The sequence below is a fragment of the Anastrepha ludens genome, chromosome 5 (genome assembly GCF_028408465.1).
Source record: "Anastrepha ludens isolate Willacy chromosome 5, idAnaLude1.1, whole genome shotgun sequence".
Classification (NCBI taxonomy): Eukaryota; Metazoa; Arthropoda; class Insecta; order Diptera; family Tephritidae; genus Anastrepha; species Anastrepha ludens.
The window spans coordinates 35227217-35247615 of NC_071501.1; the positions used below are offsets into that span (position 1 = coordinate 35227217).

At 36.6% G+C, this 20399-nt stretch overlaps 2 protein-coding genes across 7 annotated transcripts in view; one reads left to right on the plus strand and one right to left on the minus strand.

Moving 5' to 3' along the window:
- Positions 1-13185, minus strand: part of LOC128865139 (nuclear hormone receptor FTZ-F1 beta) — a 105549-nt gene extending 92364 nt beyond the window's left edge. Inside the window, exons 1-2 of one of the 6 annotated variants that reach the window (XM_054105163.1) lie at positions 12984-13185; positions 11350-11677 (exon numbers count right to left, since the gene is read on the minus strand). The gene's annotated coding sequence lies outside the window, so the exon portion shown is untranslated. Of the gene's footprint in view, positions 1-11349 lie in introns of all 6 variants that reach the window. The other 5 variants (XM_054105161.1, XM_054105159.1, XM_054105162.1 and 2 more) reach the window with 5 other exon arrangements.
- A 1032-nt stretch (positions 13186-14217) lies between these two features.
- LOC128865450 (ras-related protein Rab-9B) overlaps positions 14218-20399 on the plus strand; it is a 29942-nt gene continuing 23760 nt past the window's right edge. The window contains exons 1-2 of the mRNA XM_054105843.1: positions 14218-14312; positions 14556-14808. Coding sequence (XP_053961818.1) covers positions 14617-14808 — 192 coding nt within the window. The 5' untranslated portion in view covers positions 14218-14312; positions 14556-14616. The remainder of the gene's footprint in view (positions 14313-14555; positions 14809-20399) is intronic.

Consider the following 20399-nt stretch of genomic DNA (forward strand, 5'->3'; position numbering starts at 1 on the left):
AAACAAGCCAGAGCAAACACGTTTCAACAAGACACACACCAGAAAAAGCAGGCCGCTAAGGTGACTAACAAACAAAGTCACCAACAAACCAAACAAGCAACAAGCGACGGCAGCCCAATCGCCAGCCACAGCCACCAGACCAGCACCAGTTAGTGCAAAAGGGAGGAAAAAAGAGGTGCTGCTGCTGGCAACCAAGTCAACTCAGGGCCTTAAAAAGCGCCAAGACAAAAATGGCTGCACGCGGGTGTCAGGCGTGTGCACAGCCGACAGACTTACGGCCAAAGAGCGACAATGTGTGACGGCGATGAGCTACAGCGACAGCGCGACTGCGGCAGCTCAAGGAAGCGCCAAAAACAATATAGAAAAATCAGAACAGCCAACAACAACACTCGGCACAATGAGATCGCGGTGGCGCAACTCGATTCAAGCGCAACAACTGGAGGCAATTTTCAAGTGATTAGTCATCAACGTCGAAACTTTCTACGACACGCAAGAAGAAATCAAAAAAGGCAAACAGCCAACTAACCAGTCATACACACCTCAAAGCGCTCGTGTACGTACAGGGTCTTTCGAGTGACAAGTTGCTGCTATAGTTTGATGTGACGCTGTTGTTGTTGTAATAGCATAAACATTAGGTATAAATGTTTGGGATATGCTCCCGTATACGAATAGGTTTGTGCGTGACTTCCATTCTAATTTGCGTAGGTTTGAATCTCCTCCCTGCGTGGAACACCAAATGATGGAAAAAGTTTTTTCCAATAGCGGTCGCCCCTCGGCTGGTAATAACAAAACTCCGAGTGTATTTCTGCCATGAAAAAGCTCCTCATAAAAACCATTTGCCATTCGGAGTCGACTTAAAACTGTAGCTCCCTCCATTTATAGAACAACATCAAGACGCAAATAGGAGGAGGAGCTCGGACAAACACCCAATAAGTTGCTTTAGTGGTAGCTCTTGGACGAATATAAATCCGGGTCGTAGACACGACTGTCGTGTGAACGAATCTTTTTAATAAGTTTTCAAGTAGAAAATCTAAGATTTACTAAAATAAACTCGATTTCGCGCTAGAAACCTTTAAAATAAATTAAAACTCACTGCGAAAATGGAGGATGCGTGAAAATTAAATTTCGCAAAAAATCATTTGCTCAAACGAGCTCATTTCCGGGTGTTTGTGGAAGAAAATTTCCCATATTTGGGCAGTGAAAAATGCTCGGAAATGTAACGAGGGGAGCCTTTACATTTGCTCGGCTAGCTGTTTGTCGACGGGTGCTGTCATTTAATAACTTTTGTTATTGATATTTTTGTTGTGGTAGCATAAGCATTACCCATCCACATACGGGAAATGCAGTTGGGAAATAATCTTTGCTTTGCAAGTTAACATTCGTTTCGAAAATGCCGAAGCAGAACCAGAATTATGCCTAAGCCTCATCCAAACTTTCATCAGCATTTATGTGTTTAATTTGAATGAAAATAACTTTGCACTTGAAAGCCTCTGTATATAGGTAAACCTTAAGGCAACAATAATCGTAAGAGCAAAAAAATGCGCAGATCCAAGAAAAGTACGCGATGCGTCAAGTCACAACCGTCTTCAGAATCGCGTACTAAACACCAAGCCAGCCAGCAGCCAGCAAAAGCAAGGCAAGCATAGAACGCGACCAAAGAAAAGGTGGCAGCCAAAGTAACATTGAATCGCTCAACAGCAGCAACAGCAGCAGCACCAAGCGAGGTATTGAGAAAACCTGCCTGATAGGCAAAAGCAGGCAGACAGACGAGCGTTCGTTGGTAGGAGGCCAGCCAGCAAATATGTAAGCAGTCTCACACAAGCAAACATATGTCCATACATGCATAAAAATATATCTAGCATATCTTGTGTTAGCTTTGGCTGTGCGCTTAGGCCGGATCTGACGCTTGACGTTGTAGTGCGGCCACATAGTGAAACGACTCGGTTTCGCTTCATCAATAAACGCGCAGTAAAATATTGAACTAAATAAATGTAGAAATGGCCAATGAAAAAAACAAAAAACAAGGCAAGTTGAAGCAAATAGAAACTAGGCACAGCAAAGTGAAACACTTAAATTAAAGGAGGTAGAACTAACAACCGCGGTTCCGTGATGGCTAAGCAATGTTTTTTTTTTGTTGTTTTCTTCCTTAAGTAGTCACAAGCGGTCAAAGAGCGAAAAATAGATTTAAAAAAATGGTGAAAAATAAAAAAAAAGAATCCATTATTATAAAATAAAAAATGCAATTTATGTGGTTTATTTTTTTTTAAACGAGACACTGGGTAAAAAGCACATATCCCCCAACATAATCCTCTGTTTCATTTCGACAGTCCACGACGACCAGGATTAAAAGACACTATAAGCTTTATGTGAATAAGCAGACTCCAATATTTATGGACCAGGATAAAAAAACTAATATCCGTCTATTGGCTAAGAGCTCTGCGAACCTCTGCGGCTTCCGCTCAATTTCTGCTGACGCTTCCTGCCTCATTTCAGAACTAATCCCGGTCCACATTTTGGCTAATAAAATGAAAATATAACATCAGATGGGGTAGCCTGATAGATTCGGCGGTAGAGAAAAGAGACGAAATCACATTCAAGTTCCTCTCGTAAGACCAGTGGAACAGCTCACCTAAGGGCAGATAGACTCACAAGTTAATGACCATCGGTTCAGCAGTTGCAGTCTCCTGACTCGTCTGGGAGGACGCATTCCGTGGCTGTCCCGATAGCAGTATTTTCACAGGTCTTTGGTCCTTTGGCCACTGCGAATCATTAATACCAGGCAACCAGACGGGCGCAGCCTAATTTAGTACCGACCGGCAAATTACTTTAAATAACGCCAGCAACATTTCTTTGTCTTCGCCACAAGTATTGCCGGCTAGCGATTTGAGGACCATGTTGACCTTTAGCTGTAACTTCATCCCCTCTGTCCATCGATGTCATTATCGGACGCCTTTATCGAACAATCGTGCACTTAGGAGACTAGTGAAACTCCTTCTTGTGTTTAGGGGAAGTAGAAGTTTCAAAGTAAGGGTGAAAGAACTCCACCCTACAGCACACTTGCTTGCCTCCTCTGTTTTCAGTTCTAGTCTCAAAAAATAGCTGACGAATGCCGACCACTCAAATAGTTCGCGGACCACCTCTTTAGTTCCGACGGGACTAGCTCAGGGCCAATTTCTTATGATAATTTCATTTTGTTGAAGGCCAATTGGACCTCATCAGTGCAGAAAGCAAGCGGCTCACTGTTGTTCGAAAGTTTGTGCAACCGTTTGGTGACCGGAGGAGGATGCAATATGAATTGCCGGCTAAAGTAGCTCGCGAATCTCTTCGAGTCCGACGAAGTGCAACCGTTGAAGGTGGAAAGGAGGCGTTGCTTGTATGCTGAATTTACCATTTGATAAAATTATAAATCTTTCGATAGAGTGATTAGTTTTGTGCCACCTTGTTTTTTGCATAACCCCATCAACAAAGTTAGACTGGAGATCAACCGAAGAATGATGCCATGTCAGCTGCTAACGCTATTATGGTCTACCCAGTCAATTGAAAAATTTTAACCATTTCTCAACGAACAAAAGTCATATTAGGGAAGCTTCATGGACAATAAAATAGGTGTGCAATATTTTGACCAGTTTTGGTTATTTTATCTTTGTTTATTTAGTTTCTCTTCATTTTTTATAAAAGTTTAACTTATTATTCAACAAAAACCATACACAATTTTTCTTCACTACAGTTTCAAATTTTTCAATCAGAATTTTAGGAATAATTTTTGGTATGCAGTTGTGTAGTCAATTCGATTTAAGTCTAATTAAGTGCAAGTTGTAAGCGGTTGCAAAATACCGTTAATTTTTAGCATATTTTTTTTAGTCCTTTTCTTATTTCGATATAAAAAAAATTGTCGAACCTAGACTCTCCCATCTAATGTTACGCCACAGTAAACAGGCTACTTCGACAGAGTGAGACTAGAGAGAATAGCGTGTAGGATGAGTGGATTTATGTGGCGATTTGAAGAGGTGGTTACCTCATGTGGGGTACCGTCACAAGCCGAATATATGTGGAATATTGTTCTGCATAAAGCACTGAAAGCCGTAGCGCCTGGAACGCTAGCTTTAAGCCGAACTATCCCACTTCTTACAACAATTCTGCATCCTATGCGAATTCTATTTAATACGAGGTTCATTATTTCTTCAACCAACGATGCTCTCATCTCAGGTTCTAATTTTCAGTGTTGCCGCGTAGCATCAATACATTGTGATTATTTCGCTTGTGGCAACAGCAACAGCCATTTAGACGGTCAGCATATCAACTCTTTTTTGCTGTTTGCTTTTTCTTTTGTCAAAGCTCATTCGTGCTGTTGGTATCACTACTTCCTTAAGACTTTGTTGTTGTTGTTGTGATGATGACTCGATTCTCAGCTAGGCTTGAATTACCTTTCATTACTCTTTCCTATGTACGCTCTTTTTCATTAGAACTTACCACCTGAACTCACTCTAAGTTCTGTATATGTCTGTGTGCATGTATTTTGAAGTATTATTAATTTGTTTTCAAAGCAAGCCAGCGCATGATTTCTCTTCACTTATTTACTTCTTATTTTACTTCTTCTCCACCTTTAGCAGGCTGTTTTTTATGGTTATTGCCACAGTAAATTTGTTATTCCAGCGGTTGCTTGGTCGATTGCTAACTTATTTGCTCGTTAGGTTGTTTGTGATTTTTTTTTCTTTTTTTTTTGTCAATCAACCTCAATTCTTAGTGCTGTGTTAATTTGATTAGATTCTTCATGTTGCTTCTTTTGCTTTGCTTCTTCAGCAGTTAGTGTTATGCATAAATAAATGCACATCGCGGGCATAAAAAATGTTCTTCATTTGTGAAGTTAAAGCGAGACTTGGAAAGTCGCTTCTATTCCATTATGGTCAAATCAATATGCATATGTAGATATATATACTTCTATGCATGTATAAATATGTAATTATAAATTAAAATATGCTTAGAATGAGCCACCTAAGCCTTTTAAAGGGTTGTCCAAACGAAAGTTTATCTTTGAATCATAGGTTAATATGATACTGACAGGCACCCCCACGATATGAAATGAAATGCTTTATAAAAAATGTATTGACCCGGAAGTGAATGTAAAAAATGTAAATGTTAACCGGTGCCTGTTGGGCACACCAAGTGAGGCCAAGCCTTTCTCCAAATGATCTTTCCAACGCAGAGGCGGCCTTCCTTCCCTCTACCACACCAAGCTGGTACCGCACAGAATACTTTCAGAGCCGGAGAGTTTGATCCATTCGGACGACATGACTCAGCCAACGAAGCCCCTGGATCTTTATTCCATCGCCAGCGATACTCGAGGTCACCAACGTGCAAAGTCCAAAAATCTTCCGCGGAAGCTTTTTCTCAAACACTCCAAGTGATGCCTAATTGGATATTTTCATCGTCCAAGCTTCTGCGCCATGTTCCTGGTTTCTAAATAAACGAAGTCTCTTACAACCTCGAAATGGTAACTGTCAACAGTGACGTGGGTGTCGATATGCGAGTGCTCCGATTGTTTGTTTGATGATGTCCTCGTTCACCACCAGACCCATTGGTTTTGCCTCTTTATCCTGTTTGGAACTGAGCTCTGAGCGAGTATTAGATGATTAGGTTTAAGTGATTATACAATATAAAGATATGGTTGTCAAGCACGCATAAGTTGGGAACGTCCTGGTCATTTCTAGATTAGTAGGAGGTTAGATAGAGTTCGTAGATAGCCCCTATTTAAATTTCATGGGAGGATATACGATTTGGTCTAGTAATCTCTCTACATATTCCATGTAATGGTGGTTAAACTTTTAACTCCGCAGCTCAGGAAAAGTTAAAATCAATAACGTTGACTGGTTAATATAACTTCAGCAACCATTTGACTCTGGATACTACATACTCAGCTCTTGAAGCTATTTATAATATTCTACTTATCGAAGTATAGCACTTAAAAGCAAAGGTACATCATCAAGCCTAGGTACAGCAGAGCAGCCGGTTCGAAACTTGTCAAATTTTTGTTTTACTAGACACGGGTGGGTTTCAGCGAATGCTGTCATTGGCTTCCAACCATTACCCATGACAGCGGAAGAACTTCAGCTGCCTTGCTGTTGCTTTATTTTGGCATAATTGCGTTCTAGATATTGTAGTAGGTTGTAGATATTGTCCAGGTGGTGCGAGAGGAGCGCGTCTGCCTCTCCTTCACCTACCCTTCCCTCCCCTTGCTAGAGTCGGACGATCCCCCTGAGGTTCGTGGCTCCTGCTCGCTGGAGATGGCTACCGATCTCGCTGTCCAGCATCTCCGATCAGTTACTAGCACGACAGATATCCGATCTTGTGCTAGGCAGCAACGGCGATGGTGTTCTCTAGTGAAAACCGTCAGCAGCAGTTGTTTCTCTTCGAGGATTTCCTCGCTTTACTATATTTGATGCTGGGTCTGTGATGACTGACTTACTCGATCTCTCAACATCTAGGGATGGTTCGTGGTACTATCCCACTCATCATACTGGCGGACGTATTCTTCAAAGAGCATCATTTCCACCTCTGAGAGTCCCGCAAGGTGGAGTTCCCACAGATTTTTACCACTGCTTTTTTTGTTATTAGTATTTTTGTTGCTGTTGTTTTTGTTTTTGTTTATGTTCATCTTGTTCTTGTTGAGGAAACGTCGTTATAATACAGCCGCATTTACCTTTTGGCTGCGAATCGTCCAATGGGCACCATGACGCATAACACCCTGGATTAAGAGGTGGCAGCTCTTGATCATAGTTCTCAAGCAGTAGCAGACATCAGGGTAAGTTATCGTCTAGGCAATTCCTCCCGGTGTCTGGATCCGTTTTGAGATTCGATTAAGTCTCTGTACCACGTTAAAGAGCCTATCGTAGCAGGAGTGGACCCAAGCCAACGAAACAACATGTTTTCTGAACCTACCGTTAGATGAGAGAGACAACGACGATCGGAGAGTACACCAAACTGGCAGGGATCGATGAACTGGCTCTACAACTTAAAACAAAACTTAGATTATCTTTCACTTTAGTTGTTACTTGGAGAATTGCAGCAACAACACACTGTATGCCATTGTTGTCCTTGCGTTCCTGCTGCTACTTTGTATATAGTTGTGCCTTGCTAAAAGTAAAAATTACAGAATTTTTTTTTAGATAAAACTAAGGCCTGTTTGTCTACTTTTCAATCATCTCAACCCAATCTTCTCAATGGTAAGAGAAAAAAGTGACTGGACAATAATTTACAGAAGCAAATGGATAAGGTGCGTTTAGAGCAAATGGATATATGAACTTTTAGAAAGTCGTGAACATTTCCTAAATAGAGGCTCGGAAGTGTTGAATGACTTGCATACGATGTGCGACTATTACAGCCTTCTAACGGTAAAATCTTGACGTATTCTCTTGTTCGGTGATGTTGATTCCTGTCTTCATCTAAGCCCATGCGTTATTACATTGAGAAAGTAAGCAAAGCAAAGAGTGCCTCAAATGCATAGAAAAATCTCATTTCATTATTTTGTTAGACAGTTAACGAGCGACTGCAGTTGTGCTTTCCTGATAATAAAATTTCATTTGGAAAAGCATGACTCAAGCATTGGTTGTGGTGAACAGATACCGGAAATTACTGCAAAAATTGTGTAAAACAAAAAATCTACACACACATGCATACATACATAGGTACATATGTATGTGCATACATACAAAAGGCGACCTGTGTGCACTGGGAGGCCGCATGAGTTTTCAACGTATAAAAAGACGTTGGGCGATGCAGCGTTTTTGTTTATTTATTCATTTTCTGTTTTTCTTTTTGTTTTCCTCTTTTTTTATTGTTTTAAGAAACAAAAATGGTGACCCAAATCTGGCGAGCAAGGTGGCCAAGCGGGTAACGCCATTGAAACACCGCAAGCAATGAAGTGTGGCTGCTTCGCATTTTTTATTTTTTTGTTGCTGTTATTTCACCACTACTGCACACTTATTTTATTTAATTTAATTTTATTTTATTTTGGTTTGCAGAAGAAGACAATCTTTAGTTGTGCAGTTTGATTTTGTTTTATGCGGCGACGATTTTTATGTGCACTGCGCCTGAACTTCGCGTTTTACCTGTTTGTGTTTTTTTGATGTGTTTTTTTTTTTTTTTTTTTTTATTGCATTTTATTTTTAATTCATACCCTTTGCGGTACCCTTCATTTAACAATGTTTAACGCCGAACCTTTGCAAATTGAGGTTTATGAGTCTGAAACGAAGCGTGTCTGCTTGTTGTTGTTGCTTATTTTCATTTTGTTGTTGTGTCGCCAGCCAATGTTGAAGGTTAAAGTGCGGCAGTTGGTTGCGATACACCAATCTCCATTAAATATGACACTACGCTGCTGCGTAACGTTTAGGGTTTGCGGCCAAAAGCCGCGAAATGAAGTAAAACAATGTTGCATAAATTCGAAATAAAGTTGTACTTGGAGTGCAAAACATTATCGATATTCGTTTATTAGCCGCATTGTCGCGCAATCTGTGAATTTATGATGACACGCATGCGTTTGCGGCAGATTGAATTTCTGCGGTTGTATGACCCAGTCGCAGAGGCGCTAAGAGATGAAGTTAATAAAATAAAATGAAGGAAGGGAATATTAAATAATAATAATAAATAAAAATTAAAAATAATAAATATTAAATAATAATAAAAAATAAAAATTAAAAATACTAAATATTATTTAAATAGTAACAATAAATAAAAATTAAAAATTTAAATAATATATATTAAATAATAAGTAATAAATAATAAATGATAAATAATATTGTAATTAATAAATAAAAACTAATAACCCAAAAATTTAAATATTAAATAATAATAATAAATAAAAATTAAAAATAATAAATATTAAATAATAAATAAAAAATAATAACTAATAAATAAAACATAATAAACAACAACTAAAAACTAATAGCTGAAAAAACTAAAACTTAAAATAATAAATATTAATTAATAACAAAAAATGATTATTACAAATATTAAATAAGAAATAAAATATAATAACTAATATATAATAAATGATAAATAATAATTAATAACAAAAAATAATTATTAAAAATATTAAATAATAAATAAAATATAACAACTAATATATAATAAATGATAAATAATAAATAAAAAAAAAAATTATTTACTTAAAATAATTAAAATAAAAACATAATAATATGAAATAAAATTAAACAAAATAATATGAAATAGTTTTTTGGCTGTAAACTAGGGTAATACTAATAATAATATAATAATAGTAGAAATTAAATATGAAAAAAGAAATATATATTATAAAAAAATAAAATATAAAAAAATAAAAAAATAAAAAAAATATATAAAAAATAAAATAAAATATTAAAAACAAAAAAAAAATATATATATATATAAATAAAACATAAAACAAAAATGTACATAGAAAAAACAAACAATAAAAAAATATATAAAAAAATATATAAAAATAAATAAAAGAAAATAAAGTAAAGCAAAGTAACAAAAAAATGTTTAAGATAATTAAATTTTAAGAAAGAAAAAAACGTAAAAACGCATAAAATTTATTAAAAATCAAATAATTAAAATAAAAATTAACGACAAAAATGAAGTTATTTTTCCTAAAAAGTTTAGTAAAATCTTAAAGAATTAAATACAAGTGCCGAGCTATCTAAGCTTGTTGACATTACAGTTGTATTACAACTGCATATATGACTAACGGAACTAAGCCTCCCCAACTAGATCTCGCCTGCCCCTTTCAAAGCGATTGGCAAATAAATAGTAAACCCTACAGCGCCAGTGTATGGGGAATTAAAGGACTTCCACAACAGTCGGTTCCACGTTAGCCGACCAACTCCTCATTTATATGCGACCAAGGACTGGCACTTCAGTAGCATTCTGCAAAAATATATGTTTAAACCAACAACAACAATAAAGGAAATGAAGGATAAAACTGCAAAGTTGGCATATTAGGTTCCTGAATAAGACTTCAAAAATAAATTTTTCCTCATGTCGTCGCATTACCATTTTCATTACAAACCCCTCTGCGAAGTAAAAACAGAATTTTGAAACATTTCATCTTTGATGATGACCGAACCTGCTGGATGAGTTAGACGATGACGACGATAGCTACACCGCACTAAGCGACATGACAGTAGATCGAAGAAGAAAACACCATATTTATAAACCGTAGAAATAGGATATGATCATGGAGTTATTATTTTTATTTATTACTGTAGGACTACACTTGTGCTCACATAATTAAGTCACTTCATCTTTTTACAATATTCGTAATATTTTTCATGCTAAATTTGTTTGTTAATTTTTTATAAAAATATGGTTAAATATATAAAAAACTTACAAACTGTGCATAAAACCTACAAAAATTAACAAATTTCCGCACATGTGCTTTTTAGATTTGGAAACAAATTCTCTACATCGTATAAAACAAAATTTGCAAAAATCAACACGACTTCAAACCTGCATTTTATTACTCACATACATTAAAATGGAACGAACAATAAAACTGCATACCCAAAAATTTTCTCATGATTCTGACTAAAAAGTTGAAAATTTTTTTAAAATTATTAAATTAATATTTTTATACAAAATTAGCAAACAAATTTTCCTGAAAAATATTACGAATATTGTAATAAGATAAAGTGTCTTAATTATGTGAGCACAACTGTCTACCACAACACTATAAAATGATCAAATGTTTTATGAATCCAATATTAGGAGCGATTTTATAAGCCACATAATAAAAATTATGTAGGTATGTATTTTTGAAACATACCTATGTAGAGTATGTATTTCATTTCATTTATTTATTCCTTATTTCGCCCGTTACAGCTAAACTCACTTAACCCCCGCCAAATTGAACACCAAAGTCCATTTTCATATCCGTACATAAACACTTCACAATTCCCCTTAACAACCTTCAAAACTCGAGCATGAAAAATTCGATCACTCAACCACGACTTCATTACAGTTAACCCGAAAATTAAATTTTTTACATAAACTTTAATTATTGCCACAACTTAACATAACAATCAAAACCGTACAAAACGAAACAGAACACAAATTAGCAACACTTCAGTTCCATGAGTTGATTTAAATTTTGCAAACCAACAGGATTTGCAGCTCTTTGCCCCTCACCAACAACTGTGCCGAAAGTTCGTAGTAACATTGCAACAGCATTGCACCTTTAGTGGTTGTTGTTGTTATTACTGTTGTAGGCATTGCATTGCATGTTGCTTACATGCTTCATGTTTGAAGTATACGTACATACGTGTATAAGTTGTATATGTGTGCTTGCACTTTTGTTGTTGTGCCCGTGTTGCTTACCTTTGTAGAGTTTATTGACATTTGCAATGTTTCGCCTTACATATTTCTACGTTAGCAGCCGATGTTGCCGCTGCTACCAGCTCTTGTACGCCTGCTTTACACTATGCAACCCATACGCTACTATCTCTTTCGTTCTACAGTGATCGCCGACGTTGCGCACTCTTTACCTTTTTCTCACTTGCACTTGTAGGCTGCTGGAACTGGCGCACCGCACCATGCAGTTTGCGTACTCTGCTTACTACTCAGCGTTCTTATATGCCTCAAAGCGTTTACAATTAAAATTTTTGTTAGTTGTAACTTTTTACATTTACACTACACTATTTTTTTGCTACACAATAATAAGATATTGCACGTTAATTGAAAACTGTGGATTGCAAAATTAAATTTATTAATAGTCGTACATCCGTAATGCGAGCACCGTCAATATTTTCTTATTGGAAGCAGTGAAAATTAACCACTCACTGTTACACACACACTTGCATCCTGACTTTCCACTTTTTACGAAAGCTGAACTATAGCGATCTCATTTGCACTCATGCCATCCGAACGGACACACGTTGTCAGTGTAGTGAGCTGTTTTTGTTGTTATCATACAAAACTTGGCGCTTGGCGGATGACACTTGATTTTTTGTTTACATTGCATTAAGTGGGAACAATGAAATGATGAGAAATAACTAACAGCGTGAAGAACACACATACGAGTGAATACATGAATATGCGCAGAGTACGTTGGCAGAGTAATAAACGTTCTCTGACGGTCGGTCGCTCTGGTTCTACACTACTCTGCTTACACTGTTCTTAATAGGTCTTTCTTTGTTTGATTTGTTCGGCTGCGCATAGCGTAGGGGAAGGGGCGAATATAGCAATAAAAGCAGAAAATTTTAAATAACCTTCAACTACTTTTTTTATTTTTGCCTTTTTACCGCACGTTGATTGTTGGCGCACTTCTTGTTTTCTTTTTTAAGTACACCCGAGCGTAGGTTTCACTACCACCACCTTACCACATTACATTCAGAACGTTTTTGTTGCTTATACTGGTGTTTTTGTGATTTCTTATTGTTGTTGTTGCTGTGTAGGCAGATTTTCGTTTGGCCATTCCCAAGGGAATAGTGATTGGACATATTAACTTCTCAACTTAGCACTGAATTACTAAACTACGTCTTTTTATACTTAACTCATTCTAAGTGAGTTTCTATAAAAATACTGTTTTCTCCTGTTTCCGATACATTCGAAAAAAAAGCATTAATTCACTTGATACTGGTTGCATATTCGAGTAAGATTTCTTTCAAAAATAATTCTATTGTTCATTCGACCACTTTGCCTTTGGCCAAGTTAATTAATAAATTAACAAACAATAAGCTCTGAGTATGCACTACCCCAACCACTGCCTCTTCCACAACCTAATGTAAATTTCTGAATATTTAATTTATTATTTTTTTATATTAATTTTTACACTATGCGCGCACATTTTCCCAGAAACATGGCTTGAATTCTCACTGAAGTTAATTTTCTGCTAAATGCAAATAAAAGCGGAATGCATTTCATTTATTATTACTCACTTATCGGTAATATAAAGAAGCATTTATCATATGAACCGTGCAATTTTAACAGTCTCCGCGCAATCAATTAACTACCTTTCTGATTTACAAAAATTCACTTGCAGAATATCGCAAACACTCGCAAATATTAACCAACAACCTTTTCCAGCTGTCACAAAAACAACACTGAACGCACTATTCCAAATAAGAACGAGCTGGGATCACAGTGTTGCATGCAGCAGGTGAGTTTTCACAATGAACTATGTGGATTCCTGCAGACGGCCACAGGTGGTGTAGAAGAAATCTATTCAACTTCAAGAAGTATTTTAGTTGGTATACAGACAACTCTTTTATTTATAAAAGCCAACTTAACTAAAGCATTTCTATGACAAATTTGTATTTTCAATTATAATTAAATATCTGCCGAAGTGAAATTGAGATTCTCCAATTAGCAAAGACTGCAACCATTCATAACAGTCCAATAAGAGAGGGATAAATGTTTCCCGTACTTTACTAATGAACGATAGCATGGGAATTGTTTTAAAAAGGGCTGCCTACATACCTAAAAATTATATATTTTGTTGGTAAAACAAAGCTTGGTGCTTTTTTTATACCAACCTCATTAGCTTGCTAATAACTGCTAAAAATAAAAAAAGCAAATCGTCAAACAACGAGCCTCAACTGTAATAATTGCAACCCAATTACAAATTGCAAATTTTCTAGGTACCATTTAGCGTTACGATATTGTTTTATTTATTTCTATAAATTAAATATTTATAAATAATTAATAGCTCAAACACTGGCAACTTCCGCTTGTTATGATATACTTAAAAATGGCTTGCGAAGAATTATAATTTTATGCAAAATTGAGAACAAACAAGGTATGACTACTTCTACCCAAACGGGTAAGAGCCAGTTTTAAGTGGAATTGTAACCCCACATTTCAACTAACATAAATAAAAGCGTTCAATTTTGCAGGATTAAACTTATTTTCAAAATTAAGCTTACCTGAAATTTAAATAGAAAATGAGAGTTTAATATTGTAGTTTTATAGAAGCTATTGAAATCCGGTCTGATGAAATAAATATTTACTAATATTAGAAAGTTATTATATATGTAGCATAGTATTGCTAAAAATATTTCAAGCAAAACAATTACAGATTAAATTTTAGTTTTTGCAACCCTGTATGAAGGCTCAGCTGTTTTTATCTCTCCAAATGGAAAATATTCTATCAAGGCGAATCCACACAGCTATGAATTCGCCTCGCCTTCTACAATAAAAACACCAACTGTGAAATCAGTAACAACAAGTGGAGAAACTTTTGATATTTCTCCACTTGCTTTATTCGCTGTCTTGTGTTGGAAGATATAGGTGAAAATAAAAATACGCAACGGCATTTTATTAAAATCTAAGTAATTAAAATGGTAAAAAGAAATAAATTAGTGTAAATATAACAAATAAGTTAGATATAGATACAGTTCCAAGACAAAGCAAAATAAAAAAAAAGATTAACGTACGTTCAGTGTATCGTAGACTCTTGTGAGCGATCAGGTGGAACGGTAGCAACAACAAAATAAGTGTAGTCGAAAACTACTTGTTCGCAAGTGCATTTATGTAAAGAATTTTAAAATCTTCAATTAAATTGATAAATAAGTACCTTTATCCAGTGCTATTCAGCCATCGCCAGTAGTTCAACGGATACACAATAACAGAAATATAACTATCAACATGACGAATATGCGGCCACCGAACAAAACCATCCTCTTAAAAGTAGTTATACTGGGGGATGGTGGCGTAGGAAAATCCTGTCTGATGAATCGCTTTGTTTCAAATCGTTATGACGAAAACAACTTTCACACAATTGGCGTTGAATTCATGAATAAAAATATTGATGTAGATGGCGAAAAATATACATTACAGGTAAGTGTAGGGCAGGCCAAATATTATTTTTTTTGCATTATTTTGCATGAAGTCAAGGGTTTGGTTTGGGGGGAAAAATGAGCGAGAGGGATTTGTTTGTTGTTGTTTTTTTATTTATTATTTATATTTTGCTTAAATTATTAAATGCTTGTGAAAGCGTTGAACAGGAAACTTCGGTGGCATTGAGCGTCAGACAAAAGTCAAAAGCCTAACTACGCCTTCTAGTTATTGACATAGTGGGCTCGAACTAGTAAAGTAAGAAGCTCGCGATTGCGTTCGTGCAACTTACTACATATTATAAATGTGTAGTATATTCAATAATCATATTATACTGAGGTAAAACAATTGTAAGGTTGTCTTGCCATGAAATGTTTATGTAAGTTATTAAAGCTGTGCGGAACGGAAAAAAATGAGTTCCAAAGTAAACAAAGGAATTACTTTGTTTATTCAGTCAAACCTTTGGAGAGAATGGCGTATAGTGTCAGCGATATGAACTTTGAAGAGAAGGAAAGACTCTTGGGCATAAAGTTTACATATCGCGCCGGATGTTACAATATGTATACAGCAAAGTGTGATTTTGAAGTCAATTAATTTCTGCTGAATTCATTTAAGCCAAAATATGTTAGTTGTGAGCAAAACAAAAATAAAAGAAACATGCGGAACTGCCTTCTAGACCACAAACTCTGCGGTACACCAATCAACCACCGTGGGCGGTTAGCAAAAAATCCTTTATCAGGTTAGTAGTTTCTTTACGGGAAGATAATACTACAAACGCCGTTTACAGGGCCATGTTCTAAGAATCAATCGCATGCTATAAATTTAACGGTTGGCAATTGAGTTTTACTGATTACTGACGGGTCCATTGTGGGATCCACTTGTTACGCAGTGGTAAAGGAAAATCATCAAACCTTCTATTTACATTATGCTCGATTTTCACCGCTATATTCCAAGCCATTCAATACTGCGCCAAAAGCAAGTGTAAACACATAATTTGCTCCGTTTCCACGTCAGCCGGTTCTACTTAACCGGAACGACCCGGATTTATATCCGGCTAAGGACTGTCACTTCAGCAGCATTCCTTGTATACTCACGGGGAATGTTTATGCTGCTACAACAACAACAAGAACAACATAATTTGCTCCGACAGTTTGTTCTATTTCCAAGTCATCCAAAACCACAACAAGTCAAGCAAAATCATCGACTGCATTAAAAACATACACATTTCCCGTCGGAGTTGTATCACAATCATGAGGATACCTAGGCACTCCTTCATCCAGGGTAACACACTGGCCGATAAAATTGCCTAGGACATTTCCGTTACACCGGCAATCATAGCCGAAGTCATCCTACCCAACGACATATACCGACTTATTCCCGACAGCATTCCCCGTATGTAAGTATGGGGAATGTTTATGCTGCTACAACAACAACAACAACCGACTTATTCATGAACGCAGGCAAACAAAATTACTTCGTGAATGGTCGTATTATAAACACCATTATTCGAACATTAACCCCAAACGCACAAAACCTGCCTATCCATCATCGGTACCCACCAACCACATTACCTCATATACACGACTCCGTATTGGGCACACCATAATAAGTAGCGCACACTTATTACAGGGTAGTATATCCAATACCTCCCCTTCTGCCAAGCCACAGCCAGTGTGCATCACCTACTGGTATCCTGCTCTTTATTATGGTTGAGAGAGTACTGAGAGGAATCTTAAATTCTTTTGCAACATCGCTTTTCTTCTCACCTCCTTCTACTTTTTCAATTAATTTGTTCTTTTCAGCAATCGTCAAACATTTATACTTTTTAGGACTCATATTTAATACAAATTTTTAATCTGTATAAAAACGAAACGATTCGTGTGGAAGCGTGCGTCAAAATGTGCCTATGTTTCAGGCGTAACTCACAGGTATTTTCAGGAGCGTCCCAAAATTCAAAATTCTTACTAACACACCAAGAAACTTTGCAAATTTGAATTGTCGAGTGTTTGACCATATGAGTTCGAATTAACTCGTCGTAGCAATGATTTTTTCGTTCGCATTACCGAGTGCATAAAAATGTATGGGCATATGTACATAATTCGAAATATAAAAAGATTTTGTAGGAGACCTGTGATAACTTTCAATTAATGAGAGGTTCGAAATATCGCTGGTTTGAATTAACGAGCGTCGACTGTATAAGACCTCCTGGACTTTTGTGCCTTCTACTCATCACAGTACTTCATCCACACACAGTTCCCTTATTAAACTCAGGATAGACTCGTTAATAACTACATTTGGCAAATGGAATCTCAATATCGGTGCATTAAATTCAGTAAATTCACTTCGCCGCTGCTTTTCTAGTCCCGGCACTGTCCAGCCCGCAAACATCATACATTTTTAGCAGCCTGCGACGCATTTTTGCCTTTTTACTGTGTAAAAAGAAAATTTGTATAATATGTAAAAAAAGTATAGTAGTATTAAATTTTTCTTTAATTAACAAAACGCTTCATTCTTTCTATTTATTATTACTTATTCATTTTATTTCACACTTTTCGCTCTTACTCGTATTGCTATAGTTATGCCAAATAGTTTGAGTTCTATAATTAAAAATTTATTGCTCTCAGTTGATCGCGCGAACATAGGGAACAATTATTCATATTTAATTAATGCAGGCAGCCATTTAGTTTTACTTAATGATTACGTTTAATACTTATTTTGTTGTGGATTTTATTTATTTTATACAAAAGTTACTAATACATTCGCAAAAAAATTCATTATCAAAATTAATTATAAATGTACATACTTACATATGTACGTATTTGTGTATTTTACACGCCTTTTTGTGAACATTAGTTAGTTTACAGTGAGAAATGTTTTCCGAAAAAATACGCTACTCTTCAGTTATCAATTTTCTACTTGAGTTGCTTCACGTAAGCTATCCTTATCACCTAAATCTCCTGTCACTTTTAAAGCTATTACTTCTACATACATACATACATATGCACATAAGCGAAAACCTATCTAAATATTTTGCCTTTGCAATTTAAATATTGGCGCTCGTGATGTGTATGCGTGTTTGAAACTAAAATAGCGTTGCATTTGAAGCGATAATATTGGGGTAATTTTGCTTTACTGATTATGAAAATAATAACAGATTTCCCGGATTGGCTCTTTTCTCTTTGAAATGAAGGAAGTATTGCTTTCATATTGAGTGCATAGCAATACAAATAAGTAACCAAAAGTAAGCAAAGGAAAGCAATAGGTTAGTAAATAAATATTGTACAAGGTGTGTCCCAAAAGTAAGTGGACTTTAAGTTTCGCGGGAAAGTACATTCGATTTTTTATTTTTTTTATTTTGTTGTGTTGGTACTCATGTAACACCGGTGTTATTTGGTGTTACATGAGACTGGCCTCTACCAAAGTACTCACCTTTAGCGGTTGCACTTCGTCGGACCCGAAGACATGCGCGACCTACTTTAGTCGGCGATTTAAGGAGACAGATACCTGTAAACGGCCATATTTTCCCTGATTTTCATTAAAATTATTTAAAATGAAGAAGTCAATATCATCATCATCTTTTGGCTCTACAGCTCTTTGTGAGCTTTGGCCTGCTGCACGTGTGACCTCCATACGTCTCGAACGCTTGCGACTTTTTTCCAGTTCGTTATCCTAAGTTTCTTTATATAGTCCTCTAGTTCGTCGGTCCATCTTGTTCTCGGCCTTCCTCTTGCTCAAGTGTTGAACGCTCTGGCTTCCACGATTTTCTTCTGCGCCCTCGTACCGTCCATTCTTGTAATGTGACCCAGCCATCTTAACCGCTGCGCTTTGATGAAACGTATAACATTTTCGCCCTTTATCAGTCAGTAGAAGTCAATATATTTTTTTCAAAATTGGCGTACAGTTTATTTATACATTGAAATAATATACATTTTTTTTCTTTTTTTAATCATTTAAAATGGCGAATGTACACTCAATTCTTCCAGGAAGGTCGCAGCGGAGCTTCTCAATCGGCGGGCATTGTAGCATCGGCGTCAGTGACCTGAATACAAAAAACCAAAAATTCCAAACCAAAATTCGCGGAATAAATGCTTAAAAAAAATGAATTTTGTGGTGAATTTTCCTACTATTTTTGCCTCGAAAAAATTATTTTTTCGAAAAATTTTCGAAAAGTTGTTAATTTACATAGAAAGTAATATTAAAAAAAAGATGTGCAAAATTTCAGAGAGATCGGTCGATAACTTTCGAAAAATATAATTAGTTTTTAGAAAAACACGTAACTACATATACCTCTCCCAGCGCTCGAACCCAAAGAATAGAGTCGTCACGGTTGACGATCTATAATATAAGAAATACTTAAATTTATGTTCTAAAAATTTTTTGAGATATTCTTAAAGGAAATTTTACAGGTATCTGTGCCCTTAAATTGCATTATCCGGTCGGCAGGCCCAAACTTCCGAACAACAGTGTGCCACTTACTCTCTCCAGCGAGAAGGTGAGACAGGTAGCCATCAATAAATCAAAGGCTGCTAGTGTCATTGACCCTGACGAACTTAACATGCTGATGCTAGAAAACCTGGGTCCATTTGAAGTGGGATATCTCACAAGGGTATTAGACTTGTTGTTGTTGTAGTAGCAAAGACATTTCCCATACATGTACGGGGAGTGCTGTTAGAGTGACAGTTCTTAGATATATAGTAAATCCGGGTCGTTCCGGTAACGTAGAACCGATTGTAGGGGGAACAGGTATTTAACTTGTCTACGACCACTCTCATAATTCCTGACAAGTGGAATTCAGGGAAAGTGGCCCCACTACTGAAACCTGGGAAACCCACCAACCAAGTATTATCGCCCGATAACTCTCGTTTCCGCAGTAGTGAAGACTCTTTAGGCGCTCCTACTCCCACTCTACGCGAAACACCTGACCCCGCAGAGTGCACAGCATCACCACAACACTCACCGCCATGAACACTCAAATTAACCGCGAGCTTAACCAAACCGCTCGTGAGAGAGGGCTGTCGTAGTGGCGCTGGACCTGAGAAAGGCTTTCGACGCAATCAGCCACTTCACACTGCTAGATGATATTATACAGTCGACCTTCCCGCCGGGATTGAAGAGGTGGTCGGCATTCGTCGGTCATCTTTTGAGACCAAAACTCAAAACAATCTGTCGGAACAGTACGTTTTCCGGGTTTACCGTTAGATGAGTTAGACCATGACGGCCGGTAACTACATTGCACAGACAGGCCTTAGTAAGCTGCAGCAGCTGCATAAGTGAGTACGGCTTACCTTAACGACTTTTTTTCTTCCCAAAACAGAAAATACCTACGAAATTCTGGAGATTTGCCAAATTCAAGCACATACCAAAGCTCTTTTTGGTCATAGCTTTGAAGAAACGTTGGCACAAAAGCGTATTATATCCAAGATGGGATTGCTTCGAAGTGGGCGAAGTAGATATTGATGAAAAAATAAATATTTTTGAACACACCCTTTGTGAATAATATTAAATTTTTATTCAGGGCAATCCTTTTGTAAGCCCTAGCAGAACACTGCCATCGTATGGTGAAATTGAAATTTACTATCGCCGATATTTCAATA